At 45.6% G+C, this 25,536-nt stretch overlaps 1 protein-coding gene across 21 annotated transcripts in view; it reads left to right on the top strand.

Annotated features, from left to right (window-relative positions):
• Positions 1-25,536, top strand: part of TMEM120B (transmembrane protein 120B) — a 58,799-nt gene that overhangs the window by 8,242 nt on the left and 25,021 nt on the right. For all 21 annotated transcript variants that reach the window (XR_014827313.1, XR_014827315.1, XR_014827306.1 and 18 more), the window contains exons 2-5: positions 12,894-13,012; positions 15,190-15,306; positions 18,304-18,363; positions 19,089-19,184. Coding sequence is in view for 6 of the 21 variants with exons in the window: in XM_084996273.1 (XP_084852399.1) it covers positions 12,894-13,012; positions 15,190-15,306; positions 18,304-18,363; positions 19,089-19,184 (392 nt within the window). In the remaining 15 variants the exon portion in view is untranslated. The remainder of the gene's footprint in view (positions 1-12,893; positions 13,013-15,189; positions 15,307-18,303; positions 18,364-19,088; positions 19,185-25,536) is intronic.

Below are 25,536 nucleotides of genomic sequence, written 5' to 3'. Positions count from 1 at the left end.
CTCCATCTTTGGATATTTTATCAAGTGTGTCTCTTTTCTTGGTCTTGAAGTAGCCAGTTGGGAGGTTGGGACTTGCTTTGTGCAGCAGAATAGAGTCTTGTCCTCCACAGCTGCCTCTCTGCTTTGGTGCCCCTGGCATTCTGGGTTATTTTTGGAGATAGGTGCCCCCCAGCACTCTGGGTTATTTTTGGAGGTAGCAATTTGACGTGGGAGTCAGTCATGTTTCATAAGCTATACTCCCTGCACTGTGAGCAGAGACCTGACTTAGTTTTTGGTGAGTGTCTCCCATGCCCCAATCCACTGCTGCCAAGTTTAGAAATAAAAATAGTGGTTTGGCATTTTGGCATTTTCTTTAAAAGTTAAACCTACATTTACCATATGACCCAGCAATTCCATTCCTAGATATCTATCCAAGAGAAATCAAAACATATACTACATAAAACTTGTACATGAATTTTCATGGCATCATTATTCATAATAGCCCCCAAATGGAAATAACCCAGATGGCCAGCAAACAAAATGTGGTATAAATGCCGAGTAGCAGTTAAAAAAAAAAAAAAAAAAGAATGCATGCTGCAACATAAATATACCTCAAAAACATTATGCTGTGTGAATGAGGGCAGATACAAAACCACATATTACATGATTCCATTTATATGAAATATCCAGAAAAACAAACCTATAGGGACAGAAGGTGGATTCATGGTTGCCAGGAGCTGGGAGGAGGGGAGAGTGGGGAGTGAGTGCTGGTAGACACTAGGGATCTTCCTAAGTAATGGAATGTCCTACAACTATATGTGGTCATAGTTGTACACCTTGGTAAATGTATAAAAGTCACTGAATGGTACACTTAAAATGAGAATTTTATGATCTATAAATTATACCTCAATAAAGTTGTGAAAAAGGAATGGTTTAGGTTCTTGGTTTGGTAGAAAAAACACCCAAGATGCTTGTTCAGAGATCTACATTTTTATATTATTTTATTTTATTTTTTTGGTCTTTTTTTTTTTTTTTTTTTTTTTTAGGGCCTCACCCACGGTATATGGAGGTTCCCAGGCTAGGGGTCTAATAGAGCTGTAGCTGCTGGCCACAGCCACAACCACAGCAATGCCAGATCCGAGCCATGTCTGCGACCTACACCACAGCTTCTGGCAATGCCGGATCCTTAACCCACTGAGCGAGGCCAGGGATCAAACCTGCATCCTCATGGATACTAGTCAGATTCATTTCTGCCGAACCACGATAGGAACTCCGAGATTTGCATTTTTAGGTGCCTCTTTAGTTACTGGCTTGATGAAGGATTTATTCAACCAGGCTCCAAGTCCTTGTCATCTTTAAGATGACACTGCTGGAGTACCCATTGTGGCTCAGTGGAAATGAATCCGACTAGTGTCCATGAGGACGCAGGTTCGATCCTTAGCGTTGCTCAGTGGGCTGAGGATCCGGCGCTCCCTTGAGCTGTGGCGTAGGTCGCAGACGCTGCTCGACTCCCAAGTTGCTGTGGTGGCTGTGGTGTAGGCCAGCAGCTGTAGCTACAATTCAACCCCTATCCTGGGAACTTCCATATGCTGTGGGTGTGGCCCTAAAAAGACCAGAAAAAAAAAAAAAATATGGCAGTGGTTAGGGCAAGAGCTCGGTAATAATGAGTTCAAGATTTATGGTGTCTCTTCTTACCTGGCGTGGTTAACTTAGCCCAGAAGGAAAGCTGTATTCTTTGACATATTAACCTAGATTCTGACACTTATCTCTGAAATCAAGACACACAACCCAAACTAGCAAAACCAAACAGAATAAAATGGCATTTGTTTGCTTGTCTTAATTGGGAAGTCGGAAGTGCATCGCCTTCAGGTAGAAGCTGATCCAGGGGCTCAAACGAAACCATTGGGGCTCAGCCTTCATTTACCTCTCCACTCTGTTTTCCTCTCCTTTGGGTTCATTCCCAGGCAAGGCAGGCCCATTAGCTCTGCGCTCACGTCCTGCTACCTTCAAAATTAGTGGGGAGGGAGTTCCTGTCATGGCTCAGTGGTAATGAACCTGATTAGGATCCTTGAAGACGCAGGTTTGTTCTCTGGACTCGCTCATTAGGTTAAGGATCTGGCATTGTGAGCTGTGGTGCAGGTCGCAGACACGGCTCAGATCCTGAATTGCTGAGGCTGTGGTCTAGGTCAGCAGCTACAGCTCCAATTCTACCCCTAGCCTGGGAACTTCCATATGCTGCAGTGCAGCCCTAGAAAGACAAAAACAAAAAAACAAAAAAACCCAAAAACAAAAAACCAACAAAACACCCACTAGTGGGGAAAGAGTTTCTTTGCCCTGCACAGTTTGGATAAAAGCCTATAGCTGAATTTCATTGGTTTTGAATGCTTGTTCCTAAATCAGTCAGCTGGGTCAGAAGGCTGATGTTCTGATTGGCGGAGTCTGGGTCATTTACCCTGAATCTTGGAGCAGGGTCAATCCCACTCCAAGCCAGATTTCATGGACTGAGTGTTAGGGAGGGAGGAATCTCCAGAGAAACCATAGGGACATTAACCAGAAAGGGAATGGCTGCCTAGCTGGCAAAAACAACAGAAGGCTTCCATCTGCCGACTAGTTGCTTTCAGGGCCACGAGGCTGATTGGCGGAAAGGCAGGATTGGATTGCCTCAGTATGGCTCATCCTGCTCCTCGAAAAAGCATATCAAAGCATAGGTCCAATTAAGGGTCAGCTGGAGACATCCTTATGTGGGAGGGCAGCCAGGGCCTCTGAGGGAAAACAGGAATTGTACCCCTCCCACCTCCCAGAACCACCAAGAGATAGCTGTTGTAAAATGGTGCAGCCTTTTTGGAAAATGGTATAGCAGTTCCTTAAATAAATTAAATATAATTACCTAATGATCCAGAAATTCTACTTCTGGATATATATATCCAAAAGAATTAAAAGCAGGGACTCAGGAGTTCCCGTCTTGGCTCAGCAGCAATGAACCCCTGACTAGTATCCATGAAGACATGGGTTTGATCCCTGGCTTTGCTCATTAGGTTAAGGATCCAGCATTGCTCTGAGCTGTGGTGTAGGCCAGCAGTTGCAGCTCTGATTTGACCCCTAGCCTGGAAACTTCCATATGCCACAGGTGCAGCCCTAAAGAGACAAATAACTAAATATAAATAAATAAATAAATAAAAGCAGGGACTTGAACAAATATTTATATACCCAAGTTCATGGTAACATTATTTACAATATCCAAAAGATGGAAGCAACCCAGGTGTTCATCGATAGATGAGTGGGTAAAATGTGGTGTATACCTATTGTGGGATATTGTTCAGCCTTAAAAAGAAAGGAAATTCTGATACATGCTACAATGTGGATGCACCTCGAAGACATTATTCTTTAAATGTCAGGCACAAAAATTTAAATAGTGTGAGATTCAACCTATATGAGGTTTCTAGAGGAGTCAAATTCATAGAAATAGAAAGTAGAGTGGTGGTTGGCAAGGGCTGGGAGAATGGGAAATTGAGTTATTGTGTGATAGGTTCAGAGTTTCAGTTGCGACGGTGAAAAAGTTCTGGAGATAGATGGTAGTGATGGTTGCACAATGATGTGAACATAATTGATACTACTGAGTTGTACACTTAAAATGGTTAAGATGGTAAATTTTATGTGTATTTTAATTAGAAATATTTTAATGATTAACTTGGTAAATTTTATGTTACCTATATTTTACCACCATTGAAAAAAGACCAAGAAAAGTTTCCTGGTGGCACAGTGGGTTAAACGAATCCAGCGGTTGTCACTGCTGTTGCTCAGATTCAATCTCTGGGGCCTAGAACTTTGGCCTGCTGCAGATGTGGCTCAAAAAAATTAAACAAACAAATAAATGTAAATCTGATGTTTTTTTAAAAAAGAAAGAAAAGACTGAGGGCTGTGTGGAAAAAAGCATCCAAGAAATGAGCTGATAACCTTTCCTGCTGCTATGGGGCTGGCATGAGGTGAAATCAGCAGAGACTGGGCGTGGGTAAGGAATGCCCTAGGAAAGGAGAGTGTGTCACACTGAGGGCCTTGTTTCCAACTCCCTCCACCCCTTGTTCTCAAGGCTGGCAAATTCTGAGCCTGGACCCAAAGACAGGGTGGACCCAATGTGTGGTCTCCAGGATCGGATCTCCCCTGGGAGGTAGCTCTAGCCAATGGCAGAGAGAGAGCTATCAGGGATCAGGAATGACTGTATCTTCCAGGGGACGGAAGTTTGGGAAGGGCCATGAACTTCACATCCCTATTCAGTCTGATGTCTTAGGATCATGCAGAAAATATCACTAGTGGAGCATTAAAAAAGACCTTTAGGAGTTTCCTCATGAACCTGACTAATATCCATAAGGATGCAGGTTTGATCCCTGGCCTCTCTCAGTGGGTTAAGGATTCAGCGTTGCCACAGGCTGCAGCATAGGTCACAGACATGGCTCAGATCTGGCATTGCTATGGCTGTGGTGTAGGCTGGCGGCTGCAGCTCTGATTTGACCCCTAGTCTGGGAACTTCCATATACCACATGTGCGGCCCTAAAAAGAAAAAGAGCCTTTAAGAAAGTCAGTGCAGGAGTTCCCTTATGGTGGAGCCGATTAAGAATCTAGTATTGTCACTGCAGCAGCTGGGGTTGCAGCTGTGGCACAGGTTCAGTCCCCGGCCTGGGAACTTCCACATGCCGCAGGTGCAGCCAAAAAAAGATAAAGTCAGTGGGATAGCATTGAGTGTTGGTGAGGTGTGGACAGCTGTCATATGCTGTGGGTGGGAGTGTAAATTGGTACAGCCATTCTGCAAGCAGTTTGCCAAGATCTGTTAAAACTAAAAAACAAACTTGTGCCCTCTGACCCAGTAATTCCACTTCTGATCCCCAGAGAGATACTTGTGCATGTGCCCAGGGAGAGAATGCAAGGATATTATCCAGTGCTACATTGTTGGTTATAGCCAGAGGCTGGGAACAACCTAAATATCCAGTGATGGGAAAATGGCTAAATAAACTATTGTTTGTGTGTCCATAGCATGAATTACTGCACAGGACTAAAAAGAATGTAGTACATCTTTATTCTCTTTTTTAAATGTTTTTTTTTTTCATTTTTTAAAAGTTTTATTGAAGTATAGTCAATTTTCAAGGTTGTGGTAGTTTCTGCTGTACATCAAAAGTGATTCAGTTATACATGTACACATATCTATTCTCTTTCAGATTCTTTTCCTGCACAGGTTAAATTATCACAGAATATTGATTAGAGTTCTCTCCTCTACCGCAGGTCCCCATGGGCCAGTCATTCCAGATACCACAGTGTGTATATGCCAGTCCCAAACCTCCAGTCCATCCCTCCCCTGCCAACCTATCCCCTTTGGTAACCATAATTTTTTCAAAGTTTGTAAGTCTGTTTCTGTTCTGAAGATAAATTCACTTGTATTCTTTTTTTTTAGATTCCACATATAAGTGATAACATGATGTTTGTCTCATCTCTGTATTCTTATGTGGGTAGATCTTTAAGACATATTGTTGAGTGAAAAAAGCAAGCTGTGGAATCAGCAGTTCCCATTGTGGTGCAGTGGAAAAGAATCTGACTAGGAACCATGAGGATGTGGGTTCGATTCCTGGCCTCACTCAGTGGGTTAAAGATCTGGCTTTGCCATGAGCTGTGGTGTAGGTTGCAGACGTGGCTTGGATCTGGTGTTGCTGTGGCTATGGTGTAGGCCAGCAGCTATAGCTCCGATTAGACCCCTAACCTGGGAACCTGCATATGCCGTGGGTTTGGCCCTAAAATGCAAAAAAAATAAAATAAAAAATAAGCTGTGGAATCATATCTATGTTCTGATACTATTGATATGTTTTTAAAAATCAAAATTATTGAAGGTAGTGCCTTAGGCTATAAGCTATGCTGCTATAGCAAAGAGGTCCCTTAGTAAAAGGTTTCAATGAGATAGTTTCTTTTTTTCTTATGTAACAGTTCAGAGGGAGGTGTGGTCCAGGATGGTTGGTGTTCCAGTTATCTGTGGCTGCATAAAACAACAGTAGTTATGTTTTGCTTGCAGATCCTGGGGGTCAGGAGTTGAGCTAGGGCGTAGTAGGGATGGCCTGACTATACTGTTTGAAGTCAGAGGCTTTAGCTGGGAAGACCTGAATGGCTGGGAGTAACTCACATGGCTAGAGCTGGAATCATCTGTAGGTTTCTTGACCCTCGTGTGTGGGACCTGGGCTGGAATGACAAGGTTTGTCTCATTTGGGGCTATTGATAAGCCTGCCTCCATGACTTCTCTGTGGTTAGGGTTTCCATACAGCATGATGGCCTCAGGATAGTTGAACTTTTTGTTCCAGGAGCAAGTGTTCCAGCAAATAAGGTGGAAGCTACATGGCCTTCTGTGATTTTTTTTCTCAGAAATTTTACAGTGTCACTTCTGCTGTTTAAAAAAAAGGGGAGTTCCCATCATGGCTCAGTGGTTAATGAAGCTGACTAGCATCCAGGAGGATGCAGGTTCGATCCCTGGCCTCGCTCAGTAGGTTAAGGATCTGGAGTTGCTGTGAGCTGTGGTGTAGTTTGCAGATGCAGTTTGGATCCCGTGTTGCTGTGGCTCTGGTGTAGGCCGGCAGCTATAGCTCTGATTTGACCCCTAGCCTGGGAACCTCCGTATGCTGCGAGTGTGGCCCTAAAAACACAAAAAATAAAAATTAAAAAAAAAGAAATAAACCAAGGAATTCCTGTCATGGCTCAGCAGAAACAAATATGAGTAGTATCCATGAGGATGCAGGTTTTATCCCTGGCCTTGCTCAGTGGGTTAAGGATCCTGTGTTGCTGTGAGCTGTGGTGTAGATCGCAGATGCGGCTCAGATCTGGCATTGCTTGGCTGTGGTATAGGCCAGGAGCTGCAGCTCCAATTTGACCCCTAGCCTGGGAACCTCCGTATGCTGAGGGTGTGGCCCTAAAAAGACCAAAAAAAAAAAAAAAAAAAAAAAAAATCAAGGTAGGAGTTCCTGTTGTGGCTCAATGGGTTAAGAACCCCTAGCCCAGGAACTTGCACATGCCAAGTTTATAGCCCTGAAAAGGAAAAACAAACAAACAAGGTATAATTGATTTACGATGTTATGTAAGTTTCAGGAGCAAGTGTTCCAGCAAATAAGGTTATATTCCATGTATAGTCATCATAAAATATTGGCTGTATTCCCTGTGCTGTATAGTATATCATTGTAGCTTATTTATTTTATGTATAGTGGTTTATCTCTCTCTTTTTTTGTCTTTTTAGGGCTGCACCTGAGGCACCACCTGAGGTGGTTCCCAGGCTAGAGGTCTAATCGGAGCTGTTGCTGCCAGCCTATGCCAGAGCCACAGCAATGCAAGATCCAAGCCGCGTCTGCAACCTACACCACAGCTTACAGCAATGCTGGATCCTTAACTCACTGAGCGAGGTCAGGGATCAAACCCGCAACCTCATGGTTCCTAGTCGGATTCGTTTCCACTGCATCAAAAGTGGGAACTCCTCTCTCTCTCTTTTTTTTAGGGCTGCACCCGTGGCATATGGAGGTTCCTGGGCTAGGGGTCAAATTGGAGCTGCAGCTGCTGGCCTACACCATAGCCACAGGAACGCTGGATCCAAGCTGTGTCTGCAACCTACGCCACAGCTCATCACAACGCTGGATTCTTAACCCACTGAGCAAGGCCAAGGATCAAACCCAAGTCCTCATGGATACTAGTCGGGTTCTTTAACCACTGAGCCATGCCAGGAACTCCCAGTTTGTATCTCTTAGTCTCCCACTCCTGTCTTTCCCCCTTTCCTTCCCTCTTCCAACTGGTAATCATTAATTTGTTCTCTATATCCGTGAGTCATTTTCTCTTCTCTTATATTCACTAGTGTGTTTTATTTTTTATATTCCACATATAAGTGATAGCATACAGTATTTGTCTTTGCCTGACTTGTTTCACTCAGCCTAATACCCAGTCCATCCATGTTGTTGCAGATGGCAAAATTTCGTTCTTTTTTTTGGCTGAGTAGTATTCTGTTGTGTGTGTATATATGTATCTTCTTTATCCATTCATCCATGTTTTGTTTTGTTTTGGCTGTGCCCATGGCATGTGGAAATTCCAGACCAGGGATTGAACTCACACCATAGTAATAACCTGAGCCACAGCAGTAACAATTCCAGGTCCTTCATTTGCTGAGCCACCAGGGAACTCCCATTCATCTACCTTTAAAAACTTTTATTTATTTTTATTTTACTGAAGTATAGTTTATTTACCATTCATCTGTTGATAGACATAGTTTGCTTCCTTATTTTGGCTGTTATAAATAATGTTGCGGTGAACATTGGTGTGCATGTTTCTTTTAGAATCAGTGTTTTCATTTTCTTCAGATATATACTCAGAAGTGGAATTGCTGGATCATATGGTAGTTCTATTTTTAGTTTTTTGTTTTTGTCTTTTTGCCTTTTCTGGGGCCGTACCCGCAGCATATGGAGGTTCCCAGGCTAGAGGTCTAATCGGAGCTATAGCCACCAGCCTACACCAGAGCCACAGCAACTCGGGATCTGAGCAGCATCTGTGACCTACACCACAGCTCACGGCAACGCTGAATCCTTAACCCACTGAGCAAGGCCAGGGATCGAACCTGCAACCTCATGGTTCCTAGTCAGATTTGTTAACCACTGCACCACAATGGGAACTCCTATTTTTAGTTTTTTGAGGAACTTCCATACTGTTTTCCACAGTGGCTGCACCAACTGACATTCCCACCAACAGTGTTCTAGGGTTCCCTTTTCTCCACATCCCCACCAATATTTGTTATTTGTGTTCTTTTTGATGATACCCATTCTGACAGGTGTAAAGTGATATCTAGTTGTGCTTTTGATTTTATTTCTCTGATAATTAGCAATGTTGAACAACTTTTTATGTGCCTGTTGGCCATCTATGTGGCTTCTTTGGAAAAGTGTCTGTTCAGGTCTTGTGCCCATTTTTTAATTGGATTTTTTGTATTTTTGGTACTTCTGACATATTTTATTGGTCAAGCCAGCCACAAGCCTACTTGTATATAAGGGGAGGGAACAGAGGCCCCACTTTTCTTTTTTTGTCTTCTTGTCCTTTTAGGGCCACACCCGCGGCACATGGAGGTTCCTAGGCTAGGGTCTAATTGGAGCTATAGCTGCCAGCCTGCACTACAGCCACAGCAACACGGGATCCTTACCCACTGAGGGAGGCTAGGGATCGAACCCGAAACCCCGTGGTTCCTAGTCAGATTCGTCAACAACTGCGCACGACAAGAACTCCCGAGACCCCACTTTTCTATGTGAGGAGTGCTAAAGGATGGTTGATCATGTTTTAAAACAATCATAGGTGGGAAGCTCTAGCACATGAGGTCACCCAGGATCCTGGTTGGTTTGGCCGAGGAGATCACAGTGGCCTTTTTCATTTGCCACAGGCTTCCATCTCTGGTTTCAAGGCAACTGGACTTATTGTTGCCATATACCAGCCAGGGAAAGAAAGAGTGGAGGGCAAGCAGTTCCTTGTAAAAATGTGGTTTAGGAGTTCTGGTTGTGTTGCGGTGGCTTAAGAACCCAACTGGTATCCATAAGGATGTGGGTTTGATCCCTGGTCTCACTCAGAGAGTTAAGGATCTGGGATTGCCACAAGCTGTGGCATAGGTAGCAGAAGCAGCTCAGATCTGGCGTTGCTGTGGTTGTGGTGCAAGCTGGCAGCTGCAGCTCCGATTTGACCCCTAGCCTGGGAACCTCCATATGCTGCAGGCCCTATAAGACAAAGAAAAAAAAAAAAAAGAATTCAGTCTAGAGGAATACATAGAAAAAGTCTAGAAGAAACTGGTAACAAGTAACAGTGGTTACTTCTCGAGAAGGGGGAGAAGACAGGATAGGTACATTCAAAGCTGACTTTAGCCATAGCTGTAGTGTTTTAATTTTCAAAGAGGATGACGTCTTCACGTTTACTTGTGAAATAAAATATTAATTCAAACTGAAGAGGGCCTGGTGAACATCTAGCTGCTGCTCTTGCAGTCTTGGTCTTACCTCTCCATGGTGGAAGTCTCCAAAGAGTGCCAGGAGGGCACATGGCGCCTTCCCTTCTAGGAGCTTCAGCTGGGGACTCTCAGTCTAAAGACCCCATTTTCTCAAAGGCTGTGTAGTTGGGTTCTCTATGCCCTCATCCAGTTCTGGAGGGTTTCCTTTCTTTTTTCTTTTTCTTTTTTGTCTGCCCTGAGGCCATGGAGTTCCCAGGCCAGGGATCAGATCCAAGCCACAGTTGTGACCCAAGCCGCAGCTGCGGTAATGCTGCGTCTTTAACCCACTGTGCCGGGCCTAGGATCAAACCTGCATCTCATCGCTCCCAAGATGCTGCCTTGCCCAAGCAAAGTTAGTATCACAAACACTATGTCCCTCATGGGAAACACTGTTGTGCCACAGCCGGAACTTCTAGAGGCTTTCCTTTATTACCAGCAGATATTGGTTGAACGTAGAGGGCTGTTTTGTCACTGAAGAACTCAAAAGTGATGAAAACACAGCCTATCTCTGTACAGATTACTTATTAATTACAGGTAGAAAGCTGGTCACTGTACAGTGGAGAAGACAGGTGGACACTGCCTTGCCCAAGCAAAGTTAGTATCACAAACACTATGTCCCTCATGGGAAACACTGAGGGCCCCATGTCACATTAGTGGCATTTATGTCCCAGATGCATAATCAAAGTCAATTATGAGGAAATATCAGATAAACCAAGGCAGAAAATGTTTTCTGAAACTATTGGACTGAACTCTTTAAGAATGCCGATGTCATGAAAAACAGAAGTTGAGGAGTTCTTCTAGACTAAAGGAAACCAAAGACATAAGAAGTAAAATAATGCATGAGACTGAGTTGGGTCCAGGGTCTGGAGGGAATTGCCATCAAGAGATAGTTAGCATATGGAGTTCCCATCATGGCACAATGGAAACGAATCCAATTCATGAGGTTGAGGGTTCGATCCTTGGCCTTGCTCAGTGGGTTAAGGATCTGGCATTGCCATGAGCTGTGGTGTAGGTCGCAGATGTGGCTCGGATCTGACATTGCTGTGGTTCTAGTGTAGGCTGGAGGCTACAGCTCTGATTCAGTCCCTAGCCTGGGAACCTCCATATGCAGAAAAAAAGAAAAAAAGATAGTTAGCATGCAAGTTTGAATTTGGATGGTATTTGAGGTCACAGTATTATATGGCATCAAAGTTACATTTTATTTATTTTTATATTATAGTTGATTTACAATGTTCCTTCAATTTCTGCCATACTGCAAAGTGACCCAGCCACCTGTATACATACATTGGTTTTTTTTTTTCACTTTCCATCATATTCTAACCCAAGAAGCCGAACACAGTTCAAAGTTACATTTTCTGTATTCAATAATTGGATATATAAGAGAATGTCATGTCATAGAAAATATGCACTGAGGTATTTAGGAGTAAGAATCCTGTTGTCTATAACTCCCAAATGGTTTAGGATAGGAGTAGGCAAACTCTTTTGGCAAAAAGACCAACTAATGAAGATTCTGGGCTTTGTGGTACATATGGTCTCTGTCACAACTACTCATGCTCAGCCATAGACAATATAGAAATGAATGGGCATGGCTGTGTGCCAGTGACATTTATTTATGGATCCTGAAGTTTTAATTTCATATACATTTCACATTTCATGAAATATTCTTCAGTTTTGTTTTTTTTTTTTAACCAGACAAAAATCATTTCCAGGAGTTCCCATAGCCCCAGCTTTACCTTCTATCAGATTAGCAAACCCAGGAGAAAGAGGGCATCTTTATTCTTTTTTTTGCCACCCTGCAGCATATGGAATTTCCAGACCAGGGATCAGATCTGAGCCATGGTTGCACCCTATGTTACAACTGCAGCAACGCCAGAGCCTTTAACCCATTGTGCTGGGCCAGGCATATAAACCTGCATCCCAGGGCTTCAGAGATGCCACTGATCCCAGTTGTGCCACTGATCCCAGTTGCGCCAGAGGCGTTTATTTATTTATTTATTTATTTATTTATTGTCTTTTTGCTATTTCTTGGGCTGCTCCCGCAGCATATGGAGGTTTCCAGGCTAGGGGTCCAATCAGAGCTGTAGCCACCGGCCTACGCCAGAGCCACAGCAACGCGGGATCCAAGCCACATCTGCAACCTACACCACAGCTCACGGCAACGCCGAATCGTTAACCCACTGAGCAAGAGCAGGGACTGAACCCGCAACCTCATGGTTCCTAGTCGGATTCGTTAACCACTCTGCCATGACGGGAACTCCAGAGGCCTTTAAACCAGTACTTCTGGGCTAACTCTCTTTGGCCTGGTTTAGCTCTGTGTCCATCTCTGAACTAATCAGTTACCAGGAAGTTGGAAGATACTGATTGGCCAGGCCTGGATCACATGACCATTCTTGCATGGTTACTGTTAGCTCTCCTCAAACTATCTGGACTAAGAATTGACAAGAGGTGACTGGCCCCTCAAAGGCATAATTGGTTGCTCTTCCCATCATGAAGGATGGAACCTACACAGGTAAAAAGAGCAGCTCCTTGTTTGTTTATTTATTTATTTATTTATTTTTGGCCTTGCCTATAGCATGTGGAAGTTCCTGGACCAGGGATCTAACCTGTGCCACAGCAGGGACCCAAGCCACTTCAGAGACGATGCCAGATCCTTAACCCACTGCGTCATCAAAGAACTCCCAGCACTTACTTATTACACCAGTGCTGTGCTGTGCTGCCTTCCTCAAATCCGGCCCCAGTTTTATAAGTGGCATCTTTGATAGGTGTGGTTGTGTTGTTGTAGCTCTCCAACTGTGACTTCTGTAGTCACATCTTGTGACTTGCTTTCACAGTCACAAGCAAACTGTGAAAAATAACCCCTTTATGTTTTCCTGTATCCTTCCTGGGCTACTCCATCCATCAGGAAACTCACAGGATCTACAAGCAGAAGCTAGAGGAGCTGACCGCATTCCAGACTTTGTGTAGCAGCTCCATCAACAAGCAGAAGACGCGACTGAAGGACCTAAAGCACACACTCCAGAGGTAGGCAGGCTGCAACTCAAAGGCTGCCCTGATTTTAAGTGACAGAATCCCAATTCAAAACTGGCTTGAGCAGAGAATGGAAATTTTAATGGAAAAAAACCAGGTGTGGCTTCAGGCATCACTGGATCCAGGGGTCAAAGGATATTTTTAGGAATCTGTTTTTTCCCTCTAAATTCTACCTTCCTGTAGATAAGCTTCACTCTCTGGCTGAGATGATCACCAGCCGTTCCAGGCCATTATCCTCTAGCTTTTCTTCCTGCTGGCAACAGAATGAGCACTTGTCTTTCAGCAGAAGTTCTGGGTGTGATCTTCACTGGCTGGAATTGGTCATGTGCCCATCTGTGAACCAATCATGGAAACTCTGGTTAGACAAGACTCAGTTTATGGACCTGGGGGATGGGACAGCCCTACTTGAACCATTTGGGAGGGGTAAAAGGATGAGATGTAGTTCCCTAGAGGAAAGTTGTTATAAGAAGTCCTACTGAGAGTTCCCATTGTGGCTCAGTAGTTAACGAACCTGACTAGTATCCATGAGGACACGTGTTCAATCTCTGGCCTTGCTCAGTGGGCTAAGGATCCAGTGTTTCCATGAGCTGTGGTGCAGGTTGCAGACACAGCTCAGATCCTGAGTTGCTGTGGTGTAGGTCGGCAGCTGCAGCTCCTATTCGACCCCTAGCCTGGCAACTTCCATATGCCATGGGTGTGGCCCTAAAAAAAGAAAAAAAAAAAAAAAGTCCTACTGGATAGATTGGTAGCAAGTAGCCTTCTCATGGATTTGGGGCTTCACCCCACTTGGGTCCCTGGGTAGAGGGTAAGAAGCCCAACGCCCCTGGTGGGGATATACTTGAGCTCATGACTTAGTTCATTTCCTGAGGCCAGGATCACCTGTTCAGTTCCCAATTCTCTGTCCTCATGGTTTGGGAAGTATGCTCATCCCCCACAGGTGAAGGTGCTGTGACCCCAGGGAGGCAGGGAAACAGTCTCTGAGTGGCTCGTCCCAGATCCACTTAGCTGGGCCACTGTTTCTAGAATTTATGACTTCTGGTCAATTCTTCCTTTTCCTGGTGAACAGTTTTTGGGATGGTTACTGATTATACCCCTAACCTTGACTGACCATTTTGGAAATGGAGACCCATCACTCATGGTGTAGAGGGTAGATGCTTTCACGTAATGACACATCTTGGAACCCTTGGAAAAACACATCTTACTAATGGCAGGACTCTTTTATCTGTCTAGGGTTTTTTATTCTTGGCACTATTGATAATTCTTAGCAGCATGGCCTCTACCCACAAGGTGCTAGTAGAACCCTCCACCCTTGTCTTTTTTTTTCCTGCTTTTTGCTTTTTAGGGTCACACCCTGGCATATGGAGGTTCCCAGGTTAGGTTTGATTTGGAGCTATAGCTGCTGGCCTATGCCAGAGCCATAGCAGTGTAGGATCTGAGCTGTGTCTGCGACCTTCACCACAGCTCACAGCAATGCCGGATCCTTAACCCACTGAGCAAGGCCAGGGATCGAACCTGAAACCTCATGGTTCCTAGTCAGATTTGTTTCCACTGTGCCACACCAGGATCTCCCACCCTTGTCTCGACAACAAAATGTTCCCAAACAGCACCAGGTTTCCCTAATTGAGGACCACTGGATTAGAAGGTTGACCCATGAGAGAGAGAGTGTCTGTGACTTGTTTTTCTAGTTTTGTGGTTAAATATCACCAGTTTTGTGGTTAAATATCACTAGTTTTGTGGTTAAATATCACCAAAGAATAACAGTCAGACCTTGACTTTTTCACTGCTTATACTTTCAAAGTACCTTCTTGTCTGTACTCTTAGTAATCTTCAGGTTACTCCTATAGGTGAGCATGGAGAAGAATATTGCCAGTAGATATCCTCTGGGCCTCTACTATATGTCAGGTATTCTAGATGCTTTACATTGCTTTACTCACTTTATCCTCACAATGATACTGTCTACAAGGTAGGGCTAATGTTACTCCTGTTTTTGAGGTATGGAAGACAAGACAGAGGTTAAAGGACATTCCCAAGATCACAAGGCTAGCAGGGAGTACAGATAGAGAATTGAGGTTGCGAGAAGCATCGAGATGGAAAGATGAGAGGGTGGTGCCCAGAGCTTCCAGATTCTTCTTCCAATCTGAGTAATGCCTGTGTTTCTCCTATGCCCACAGGTACAAGCGCCATGCCAGTCAGGAGGAAGCAGAGCTTGTTCAGCAGTTGGGTGCCAACATCAAGGAGCGGCAGAATGTCTTCTTTGACATGGAAGCCTACCTGCCCAAGAAGAATGGGTAGGAGCTGGGAACACCCCCTTCCTCCAGCACTTCAGGCTGACGCCCAGGTCTGGAGCGTCTAGACTGCATGACCCCTCCCTCCTTGGGGGCTTGAGTTTGAGGCGAAAAGGAGGAAGAAAGGTCAGGAAAGAGAAGGAAGCCTCTTTACACGTTTCTCCAAGAACCCAGGAGGGGACCTCTGCCCCTCCTGCCATTCCTGGAAGGACTTTTTCAAGGAACAAGTTGACAAATCTGGTTCCAGCATTTGCCAGGTGTCTGATGCCACCTAGGGTCAAGAGAAAATGTGTTTTTCTTAAGAAAACACTTGGACGTTCCCATTGTGGGTCAGCAGGTTCTATGAGGATGTGGGTTCGATCCCTGGCCTCACTCAGTGGATTAAGGATCCTTAAGCTTATGCCATGAGCTGTGGTGTAGGTCACAGACTTGGCTTAGATCTGGTGTTGCTGTGGCTGTGGTGTAGGCTGGCAGCTGCAGCTCTGATTCAACTCCTAGCCAAGGATTCCACAGGCCACGGCCCTAAAAAAAGAAAAGAAAGCAGACACTTATTGAGGGTCTGCTGTATGCCTGGCATTGCCCCAGGGACTCATTTCATCCTCCACAACCTGGTGAGTCAGATCCAGGAGTCTCTGTCCTACAAGGTTTAGAGACATTAGGGACTGTCTTGCCCAGGTGGCTCAGCCCAGCTTGACTGAGCCAGGATGTGAACACTAGACATTCTGACTCCAGAGCTTGTGTTCTTTCCATCTTCCTCTTTCAGAGGAGTCTCATCTTCCTTTCTCAAGTGATGTCACTGCCGCCCTATTCCGGAGAAAGAACCTTTCGGTGTTGTGTCATGACCTAAAGTAGGCTCCTGAAAGCACGGCCCATCACTTCACCCTGACCTTTTGCCCTGGTTTGGCCTAGCACTGAGTCAGAGCCTTCTGCCAGAGCCATTCCTCTTGTCTTCTCCGTTTTTGCTGTATTTGGTTAAAAACTCCATGTTTTGGGTGGTGATACTTTTCTACAGAATGAAACAGCTTGGCCTTTTATAGTGTAGCTGAAATCCACTTTCTCAGTTCTAATCTCCCTAGTCTTCTGTGCATCTTACATTAGTCAGGAATTCTTGGATTCCAAAAGACAGAAACCCCAACTCAAAGTTGCTTAATTGAAAATAGGGGATTTTGGATTGTCCACTGTGGCTCAATGAGTTAACTCAACACAGTGTCCATGAGGATGTGGGTTCAAACCTTGGCCTCACTCAGTGGGTTAAGAATCTGGTGTTGCTGCAAGATGCGGTGTAGGTCATGGATGTGGCTCAGATCCAGTGTAGCTGTGGCTGTGGTATAGGCCAGCAGCTGCAGTTCTGATTCGATCCCCAGCCTGGGGACTTCCATATGCTGCAGGTGTGGCCCTAAAAAGAAAAATAAATAAATAAATAAGAAAATAGGGGATTCATCGGCTGATGTAACTAAAAAGTTTAGGTGTAGCTATAGATATGGCTGGATCCTATTGCTCAAATGATACTGTTAGGCTGTGTCCCTCCTTTAGCTTTCTTTTCACTCTCTTTTCCAGTGTATGAATTTTATTCTTAGGCAAATGTTCTCTACAAGCTGGCCCTAGCAGCTCTGGGTTTGCATCCTACTGGCTTACCAAATTCGGTAGAGAAAGCTTCTTTGTTCTTTAGCAGTTCTGGGAAAAGTCCCATTACTGATTCTTTTTTTTTTTTTTTTTTTTTGCTATTTCTTGGGCCGCTCCCGCGGCATATGGAGGTTCCCAGGCTAGGGGTCTAATCGGAGCTGTAGCCACCGGCCTACGCCAGAGCCGCAGCAACGTGGGATCCGAGCCGTGTCTGCAACCTACACCACAGCTCACGGCAACGCCGGATCATTAACCCACTGAGCAAGGGCAGGGACCGAAACCGCCACCTCATGGTTCCTAGTCGGATTCGTTAACCACTGCGCCACGACAGGAACTCCCCGGTTACTGATTCTTATTGGCATAGATTGTGTCACATTATCGTTATTGACCCAATCGAAAGGTTGTACCACTTTGATTGGCGGAACCTGGGTCATGTGCCTTCCCTAGGACCTAGGGGAGAAAGTGATTCTTGGAAAGAAAATTGTTCTGCCCTTTCAGGAAGTTGGGACTATATGCCAGGTGGGAGGACCTTGTGGCCTTTTCACACCTCTGCTGCAAGTACAACAGACTGGAAATGTCCCTAGAATTTACTTATAGCAGGAGTTCCTGCTGTGGCACAGTGGATTAAGAGTCCAACCGCAGCGGCTCAGGTCTTTGCAGAGGGGCAGATTCAATCCACGGCCCAGCATAGTGGGTTAAAAGATCCAGCATTGCTGCAGCTGCCACGTGAGTTGCGGCTGCGGCCCAGATTCAAGCCCTTTGATCCCTGGCCCAGCCTATGGAAGTTTTGGTAGAAACTTCCATAGGCTGCAGGTGTAGCAACTTGGAATCCTTAATCCACTATGCTGGGCCGGGAATAGAACCTGCGTCTCAGTGCTTCCTTTTTGCGCCTTAGTGGGAACTCCTGAATAATTTATTTTTTTAAATATATTTATTGATTTATTCAACAAGTGTTATGAGCATCTACTTTGTGTCCTGCATTATTTTTCAATGCCGGATCCTTAACCCACTGCACTATAAGGGAACTCTGGAAGAGCCCTGTTTAAACTGACCTTGAGATTATACACATGCCTTTGCCTCATTGGCTGGACCTTAGTCACATGTTCACCTTAGCCGCAAGGAAGGCTGGAAAATATGATCTCTAAGCCAGCTAAGATGGGGAGCGATGGGTTAATCATGACAGTCATGTCGCAGTTGTCATGTTCTCTAGTTAATCATTATCATTCTCACTTGATGTTAGACCTTTACCACTGAGCTTAGCACCCCGCTTTCTAATATCCAGTGCTCAGTGCTGTGCTTATTAAGTTTGAATATTTTTGGTTGGGCCCCACTCCTGGGGCTCTTAACGTGGTGGCCCTCACAGATCTTTCCTTCCAGGCTCTACTTAAATCTGGTCCTTGGCAATGTGAACGTGACCCTTCTCAGCAAACAGGCCAAGTAAGTATGCCAGACACCCTTCTGCTTGGCTTTACAGAGTCCAGACATTGTGTTCTTTTAACTCAGGAGAGATGGGACCAAGCTAGTATTTTTGTCGTTGTTGGTTGGGGGTGAAGTAGAAAAGAAAGTTTTGGTGCTTTGCGAGGCAAAGGGGGTCACAGCAAGCTAATGCCCTCAAAACTGTGTCATCCCCAAGCTAGTATTTTTGCATAAATTAAAAAAAAATGTTCCCAGTTGGGACTCTGGCTTTTGGTTTTTCTGATGGTCTCTTTCTCAGTGGGTAGACCTCTTGGGAGATGTTTCCTTCCTTCTTTTCATGGAGTCAGATCACTGGGTGGGCAAGACTGCCAATTTCCCTGGAAAAATGGTCTCTGCTCCACTCCACACCCTAACATACATTTCCCCTGGAGGCTAGGTAGTCCTGTCCACCCCAGCCTATCAGTTTCCAGGAGAAATGGAGACAGGGCTTTTCCAGTGCAGTTGCTGGTTGTGGAAGGAGAGCCTGTCCCTGCTTCCTGCCCATCACGGGCTTAGAACCTCAAACCAGGAGTTCAAGGACATAGGAAGCTTTGCCCATTGGCCCTCTTTCCCAAATTGAACATCACCATTAATTCAAAGAGTCTCCCTTACTGTGATCAGCAAGTCAAGAATCTGATGGGATGAGGGTCCTGCCCCCAGATGGGCTATAGGTATGTGACCTTTCCTGGGCATATTTCTCCCTGCAGATTTGCCTACAAGGACGAGTATGAGAAGTTCAAGCTCTACCTGACTATCATCCTGCTCCTGGGTGCTGTAGCTTGTCGATTTGTCCTTCACTACAGGTGACGGGTTGTGGTGATGCATGCATGGGGCCTTGGGGCTGAGGAGGGTTGTGGGAGAGCCCTCCAGGGCCTCTCTTGCATCTCCTGTGTTTGGTGTGATAAGGCATAGGGAAGAGAAGGACTATTTCTTTTTGTTTGTTTTTTTGTCTTTTGTCTTTTTAGGGTCACACCCTTGGCATATGGAGGTTCCCAGGCTAGGGGTCGAATCGGAGCTGTAGCCGCCAGTCTACACCACAGCCATAGCAACATGGGATCCAAGCCGTGTCTGCGACCTACACCACAGCTCATGGCAACGCTCATGGTTAACGAACTAGTTGGGTTCGTTAACCACTGAGCCATGATGGGAACTCCAAGAGGGACCATTTCTTATGGGATGCAGCAGTTCTGTCTGACATACAGCTTTCAGCAAGTATCTACTGAAGGCCTTGCAACATAGTAGTTAAGAAAGCCCTCATTGTGGCTCAGCAGGTTAAGAACCTGGCTTGTATCCATGAGGATTTGGGTTTAATCCCTGGCCTTGCTCAGTGGTTTAGGGATTCAGCGTTGCCGCAAGCCGTGGCATAGGTCACAGATTCGGCTTTAGATCTGACGTTGCCATGGCTTGTGGTGTAGGCCAGCAGCTGCAGCTTTGATTTGACCCCTAGTCTGGGGAACTTCTGTATGCCGCAGAAGAAAGAAAAGAAAGAGCCCAATGTGGTCCATCCATACAATGGAATAGTATTTGGCCACAGAAAGGAGTGAAGTATTGACACAGGCTATAACATGGATGAACCTAGGAAACATGATGCTGAATGAAAGAAGCCAGATGTAAAAGGTCACTCACTGTATGATCCCATTCATATGAAATGTCCAGAAAATGCAAATACCATAGAGACAGAAAACAGATCAGTGGTTGCCAGGGACTGGGGGAAGGAAAATAGGGAGTGACTGCCAAGGGCTGGAAGGGTTTTTTTTTTTGTGGTGGTGAAAGTATTCTGGAATTAGAAAGTGGTGATGGGTGCACAACTCTGGGATTCTACTAAAAACCACTGAGTTGTAGGCTTTAAAAGGGTGAATTTTGGGAGTTCTTGTCATGGCTCAGGGGTAACAAACCTGACTAGTATCCATGAAGATGCGGGTTCAGTCCCTGGCCTTGCTCAGTGGGCTAAAGATCAGGCGTTGCTGTGGCTGGGGTGTAGGCCGGCAGCTACAGCTCTGATTTAACTCCTAGCCTGGGAACTTCATATGCCGCACGTGCAGCTATAAAAAGACAAAAACAAAAAGAGTGAATTTTATTATGTGAATTATATCTCAGTTACAAAAAGAAAGGTGATGGGGGTAGGGTGAGGGAGAGAGAGAGAAAGGAAAGAAGGAAATAGGAGTTCCCGTCGTGGTTCAGTGGTTAATGAACCTGACTAGTGACCATGAGGTTGCGGGTTCAATCCCTGACCTCACTCAGTGGGTTAAGGATCCAGCGTTGCTCTGAGCTGTGGTGTAGGCCGGCAGCTGTAGCTCTGACTGGACCCCTAGCCTGGGAACCTCCGTATGCTGCGGTGCAGCCCCCCCCCCCCCAAAAAAAAGAAGAAGGAAATGAAAGGAAAGGAAGAAAAGAAAGAGACAGACTACAGACTGCCTGGGTTTGAATCCTGGCTTTGAGACTTACTGGCTATTGCCATGGGCAGCTTCCTTTGGGGTTTCTCAGTCATTCTATCTGTAAAATGAGGGTAACACCAGACCTTGCCTCACTGGGTTGTTGTGACAATTCACTGTCTTAACACTATATGTGGCTTTGCCCAGGGCCTGGCACCCAGGGGTGTGGTTGAGAGCAGCAGCTGCCCTGAGTGGGATGAGGCCAGTGAGCTGAAGCTGAGCTGCCTCAGGGGGTTTTGTTTCTCCCTCTAGCCCTGGGTTTTCTGCCCTGAGGGGAGGCAGCCAAGTATGGCTTGGGCATTTGACCCACGTGTCAAGGGTTTATTTCCTGGCAGGCGCTTGGCTGGGAGTCCAGTTGCTGGTCTGCCCACTTGAGTGTCTAAACAAAGGCTCTTTCAAGCCCTGGGCCCATGCCGCCTGCTGCCTCAGGCCTGGCCTGTTTCCCTGGAGGGCAAAGGCTGCTCACATCCGTAATGACTGCTCACACACCCCTCTGGAAGGGGTGAAAGTTCTTGATGTGAAACCAGATTTCCTTGTGCTGGGACATCTAGGGCCCTCAGTGGACAAACTTATGGTGTGTTGTCGAGTTCTAAGGCTGGCTGAGGGCTAGCATCTCCACTGCTTCCAATCCCTTTCTGTATTCATTTCCTGGGGCTGTCGTAACAAGGCACCACAAGCCGGGTGGCTTAAAACAATAGAAATAGATTTTCTCACAGTTCTGGAGGCTAGAAGTCTGAAATCAAGGTTGAAATCACAGTTGGCAGGGCCAGGCTCTCTCTGAAGGCTCTGGGAAGTTGAGGGAAATCCTTCCTTACCTCTCCCAGCTTCTGGTTGTGGCCGGCAATCTTTGACATACCCTTGGTTTAAACCTATTTCAAACTCACAGACCTAGAGGACAGACTTGTGGTTGCCAAGGAGGAGGGAGGAGGGAGTGGAATGGACTGGGAATTTGAGTTAGTAGATGCAAACTATTACATTTAGAATGGATCAGCAATAAGATCATTCTGAGTAGCAAAGGGAACTATATCCAGTCTCTTGGGATAGACCATGATGGAAGATAAGAAGGGGAATGTGTATGTATGTATGACTGGGTCACTTTGCTGTACAGCAGAAATCAGCACAACATTGTAAATCAACTACACTTTAATTAAAAATAAATAAATTGGGAATTCCAAACTCAAAAGAAAAAAAAAAGGAAAAAAGCTCTCTTACTCTATAGTCTGTCTCTGTGGTCACATGGCGTCCTTCCCTGTGTGTCACTGTTTCTCTCTCATGGTCTTCTTATGAGGACACAGTAATTGGATTTAGGGCCCACTCTAACCCAGTGTGACCTCATCTTAACTAATTACATTTACACAGATCCTCTTTCCAAATAAAGTCATATTCTGAGATCCTGGGTAGATATGAATTTGGCAGTGTGCGTGGGGGGGAACACTGTTCAACCCACGGCACCTTTATGGGTTAAAATTAGGGCAAGGGAGGAGTTCCCTGGTGGCCTAGCAGTTAAGGCTCTGGTGTCATCACTGCTATGGTGCAGTTTTGTGGTGCAGTTCGATCCCTGGCCTTGGAATTTCCACATGTCCCAGGCATGGCCAAAAGAAAAACTAGGGCAGTGAGGAGAGCTGGATGAGCAACTCATCTCTGAGCCTCAATTTCCTCATCTGTGAAATGGGAAGTAGTATTGTCTTAGTTTGGGTCCCCCCCCCCACAAGAGACCACCAAGACAAGCATTTGGGTGCCAGTAGTTTATTCAGAAAGTGCTCCCAGGAAACACTGGTAGGGGAATGGAAGTGAGACAAGGAAGGGTTATCCTATGGGCACCTGGAGCTTAGTGCTAATGGAGGACAGAGTAGAACATGCCTCAGCTATCCCTGCCTGAAGGGCAAGGGAGCTAGTGGTTCATCATCCAACTGCTGTCAGTCAAGGGAAGATCAACTCCCAGAGAGTCTTGGTCCCCTTGCCCTCCTGATCTCCCTCTGGCAACAGCAGGGTGAACTCTGGTGGCCTGAGAAAGCCCTCAGACATGCACCAGGAGTTGCAGATCCTGGCTCTTGAAAGCCATGTAGACTAGCACGGATTGAGTAAGTGCACTTGCACAAGAGCCAGCCCTGTGGGGTCGTTCAGGGACCTGGAGAGATCATCTGCGTAAAATGCCTGCAATGTTGCAAGTTCCCAGTAGTTAGTGGTTGCCTGGCATGGCGGGCTGAATAATGGTCCCCAAAGATGTGCTTGTTCCAGGACCCAGAACCTTCAAATGTGTGGCCTTACATGGCAAAAGGTCTATGCAGATGATTAAATTAAGAGTCTTGAGGTGGGGAGATGATCCTGGATTATCCGGTGGGCCCAGTGTGATCACACAGGTCCTTGTAAGAGGGAAGTAGGAGGGTCAAAGTCAGAGGAGATGTGATGACAAGCAGAGATCAGAGTGGTGTGAGACAGAGACTGCAGGTGGCCTCTGGAAGCTAGAAAAGGCAAGGAAACAGATTCTTTCCTAGAAACTCCAGAAGGAGCACTGCTCTGCTGACCTATTTCAGACTCTGACCTCCAGGACTGTAAGAAAAGAAACGTGTGTTCCTTTAAGCCACTCATTTGTTATAGCAGCAACAAGAAGCTCATATACCTTGGCAGAACAGACTGACACCAACCCCTCAAGCAAGTCCCTAATGTGCCAGGGCCATACAACTGTTTTCACTCTTCTCTTAATTTTCTTTTTATGGCCGCGCCTTCAGCATATGGAAGTTCCCAGGCTAGGGGTCGAATTGGAGCTGCAACTGAGGCCTACACCACAGCCACAGCAACATGGGATCTGAGCCACATCTACGACTTACACCACAACTCAGGGCAATGCCGGATCCTTAACCCACTGAGCGAGGCCAGGGTTCGAACCCGAAACCTCATGGTTCCCAGTTGGATTCGTTTCTGCTGCACCATGACGGAAACTCCTATGTGAGGTTTTTTTTTTGTTTGTTTGTTTTGTTTTGTTTTGTCTTTTTGCTATTTCTTGGGCCGCTCCCGCGGCATATGGAGGTTCCCAGGCTAGGGGTCTAATCGGAGCTGTAGCCACCGGCCACAGCCACAGCAACACCAGATACGAGGCACATCTGCAACCTACACCACAGCTCACGGCAATGCCGGATCATTAACCCACTGAGCAAGCGCAGGGACCGAACCCGCAACCTCATGGTTCCTAGTCGGATTTGTTAACCATTGCACCACGATGGGAACTCCCTATGTCAGGTTCTTAATGCACTGAGCCACAACAAGAACTCCTCACTCCTCTCTTTACAGATAAAATAAAGGAAGGGACCAATGGAAAATATCCTGGTAACCATAGCCCATTCCTCGGCCTGTCTCCTGTCTGGAGATACCTAAGTGACCCCGTGAACTGCAAGGCCGTCTTTGCTCCCTTGTTTCCTGTTTAAGTCAAGTAGGCCTTTGATTTTCCTCAGAGTTAATGTCTGAGAATCATTTCTTAGACTTTGGATGCTCTGCAGTGCTTCCAAAATTATTATGTTGGGGACATCCACAGCTCTTCCTGTGCTGCAGACACTGTTCTAAATTCAGCTAATGCTCAAGCAGGAGGTGCTGTGACTTTCCCCGCCTTACAAATGGGGAAGTGGTGGCCTGGGAGAACTGCAGACTTGTCCTTGGTTCTGCCACTGGGAGAGGCAGAGTCTAAATTTGAACTTGGGCTTCATGTCTCCAGCCTGTCCCTATCCCTCCTGAAACAGCCTCTGTAGGCAGTGGTTCAGAGGGGCTGAGAGTCTGTCATCTGTAACCATGAAACAGGGTCACAGGGCTTCAAAGAAGCTCGCAATGTCTTTTTAAAAGATAGCATTCTGTGCAGCAGAGATTGGTACAACATGGAAAATCATCTGTACTTTAAGGAAAAAGAAAAAAAAGATAGTATTTGGGGGAGTTCCCTGGTGGTCTAGTGGTTAGGACTCAATGATTTCATTGCTGCAGCCTGGTTCAATCCCTGGTCTGGGAACTGAGATCCCACATCAAGCCACAGCACTTCATGGCCCAAAAAAATAAATAAATAAAGATAGCATTTAGTATAGCATATTGATTATTTGGTCTAAGATTTAAATAGACATGTTAATATGCAATGTGTAGCAGTTACGCTTTTTTTTTTTTTTTTCGTCTTTTGTCTTTTTAGGGCCGCTCCCATGGCATATGGAGTTCCCAGGCTAGGGGTTGAACTGGGGCTGCAGCCGCTGGCCTACACCACAGGTCATGGCAATGCTGGATCCTTAACCCACTGAGCGAGGCCAGGGATTGAACCTGTGTCATCATGGATGGTATTTGGGTTCATTAACCACTGAACCATGACAGGAACTCCCTATGCTATCATTTTTTTTAACAAAATAACAAGTGGAACAATATAAGTGAGCATAGGGAGTTCCCTGGTGGCTCAGCAGATTAAGGATCTGGCATTGTCACTGCTCGGGTCACTGCTGTGGCCCTGGTTTGATCCCTGGCCCTGGAACTTTTGTGTGTTGTGGGCGCAGCCAAAAAAAAAATGAGCATAATATGTACATTTATGAGTGTCAACAGGTCAAATTTAGTTATAATCAATTCTAATGAAGATATATTTCCACATATTTAACCTTCAAGGCCCTACTCAAATGTTATCCCTTCTTTGTGGATTTACACAATTAAGTAGGAATCTATCATCTTCATTCTCCCAAACTCTCCCCCAAGTCTCTGAATGTCTTTT

This window comes from Sus scrofa, chromosome 14 (assembly GCF_054392235.1).
Source record: "Sus scrofa isolate SSC_HxYL_T2T_F1_AM1 chromosome 14, Sscrofa_HxYL_maternal_Yorkshire_Landrace_v2.0, whole genome shotgun sequence".
Taxonomy (NCBI): domain Eukaryota; kingdom Metazoa; phylum Chordata; class Mammalia; order Artiodactyla; family Suidae; genus Sus; species Sus scrofa.
Note: the sequence above shows the minus strand (reverse complement) of the source record. Positions and strands in the feature narration are given on the sequence as shown.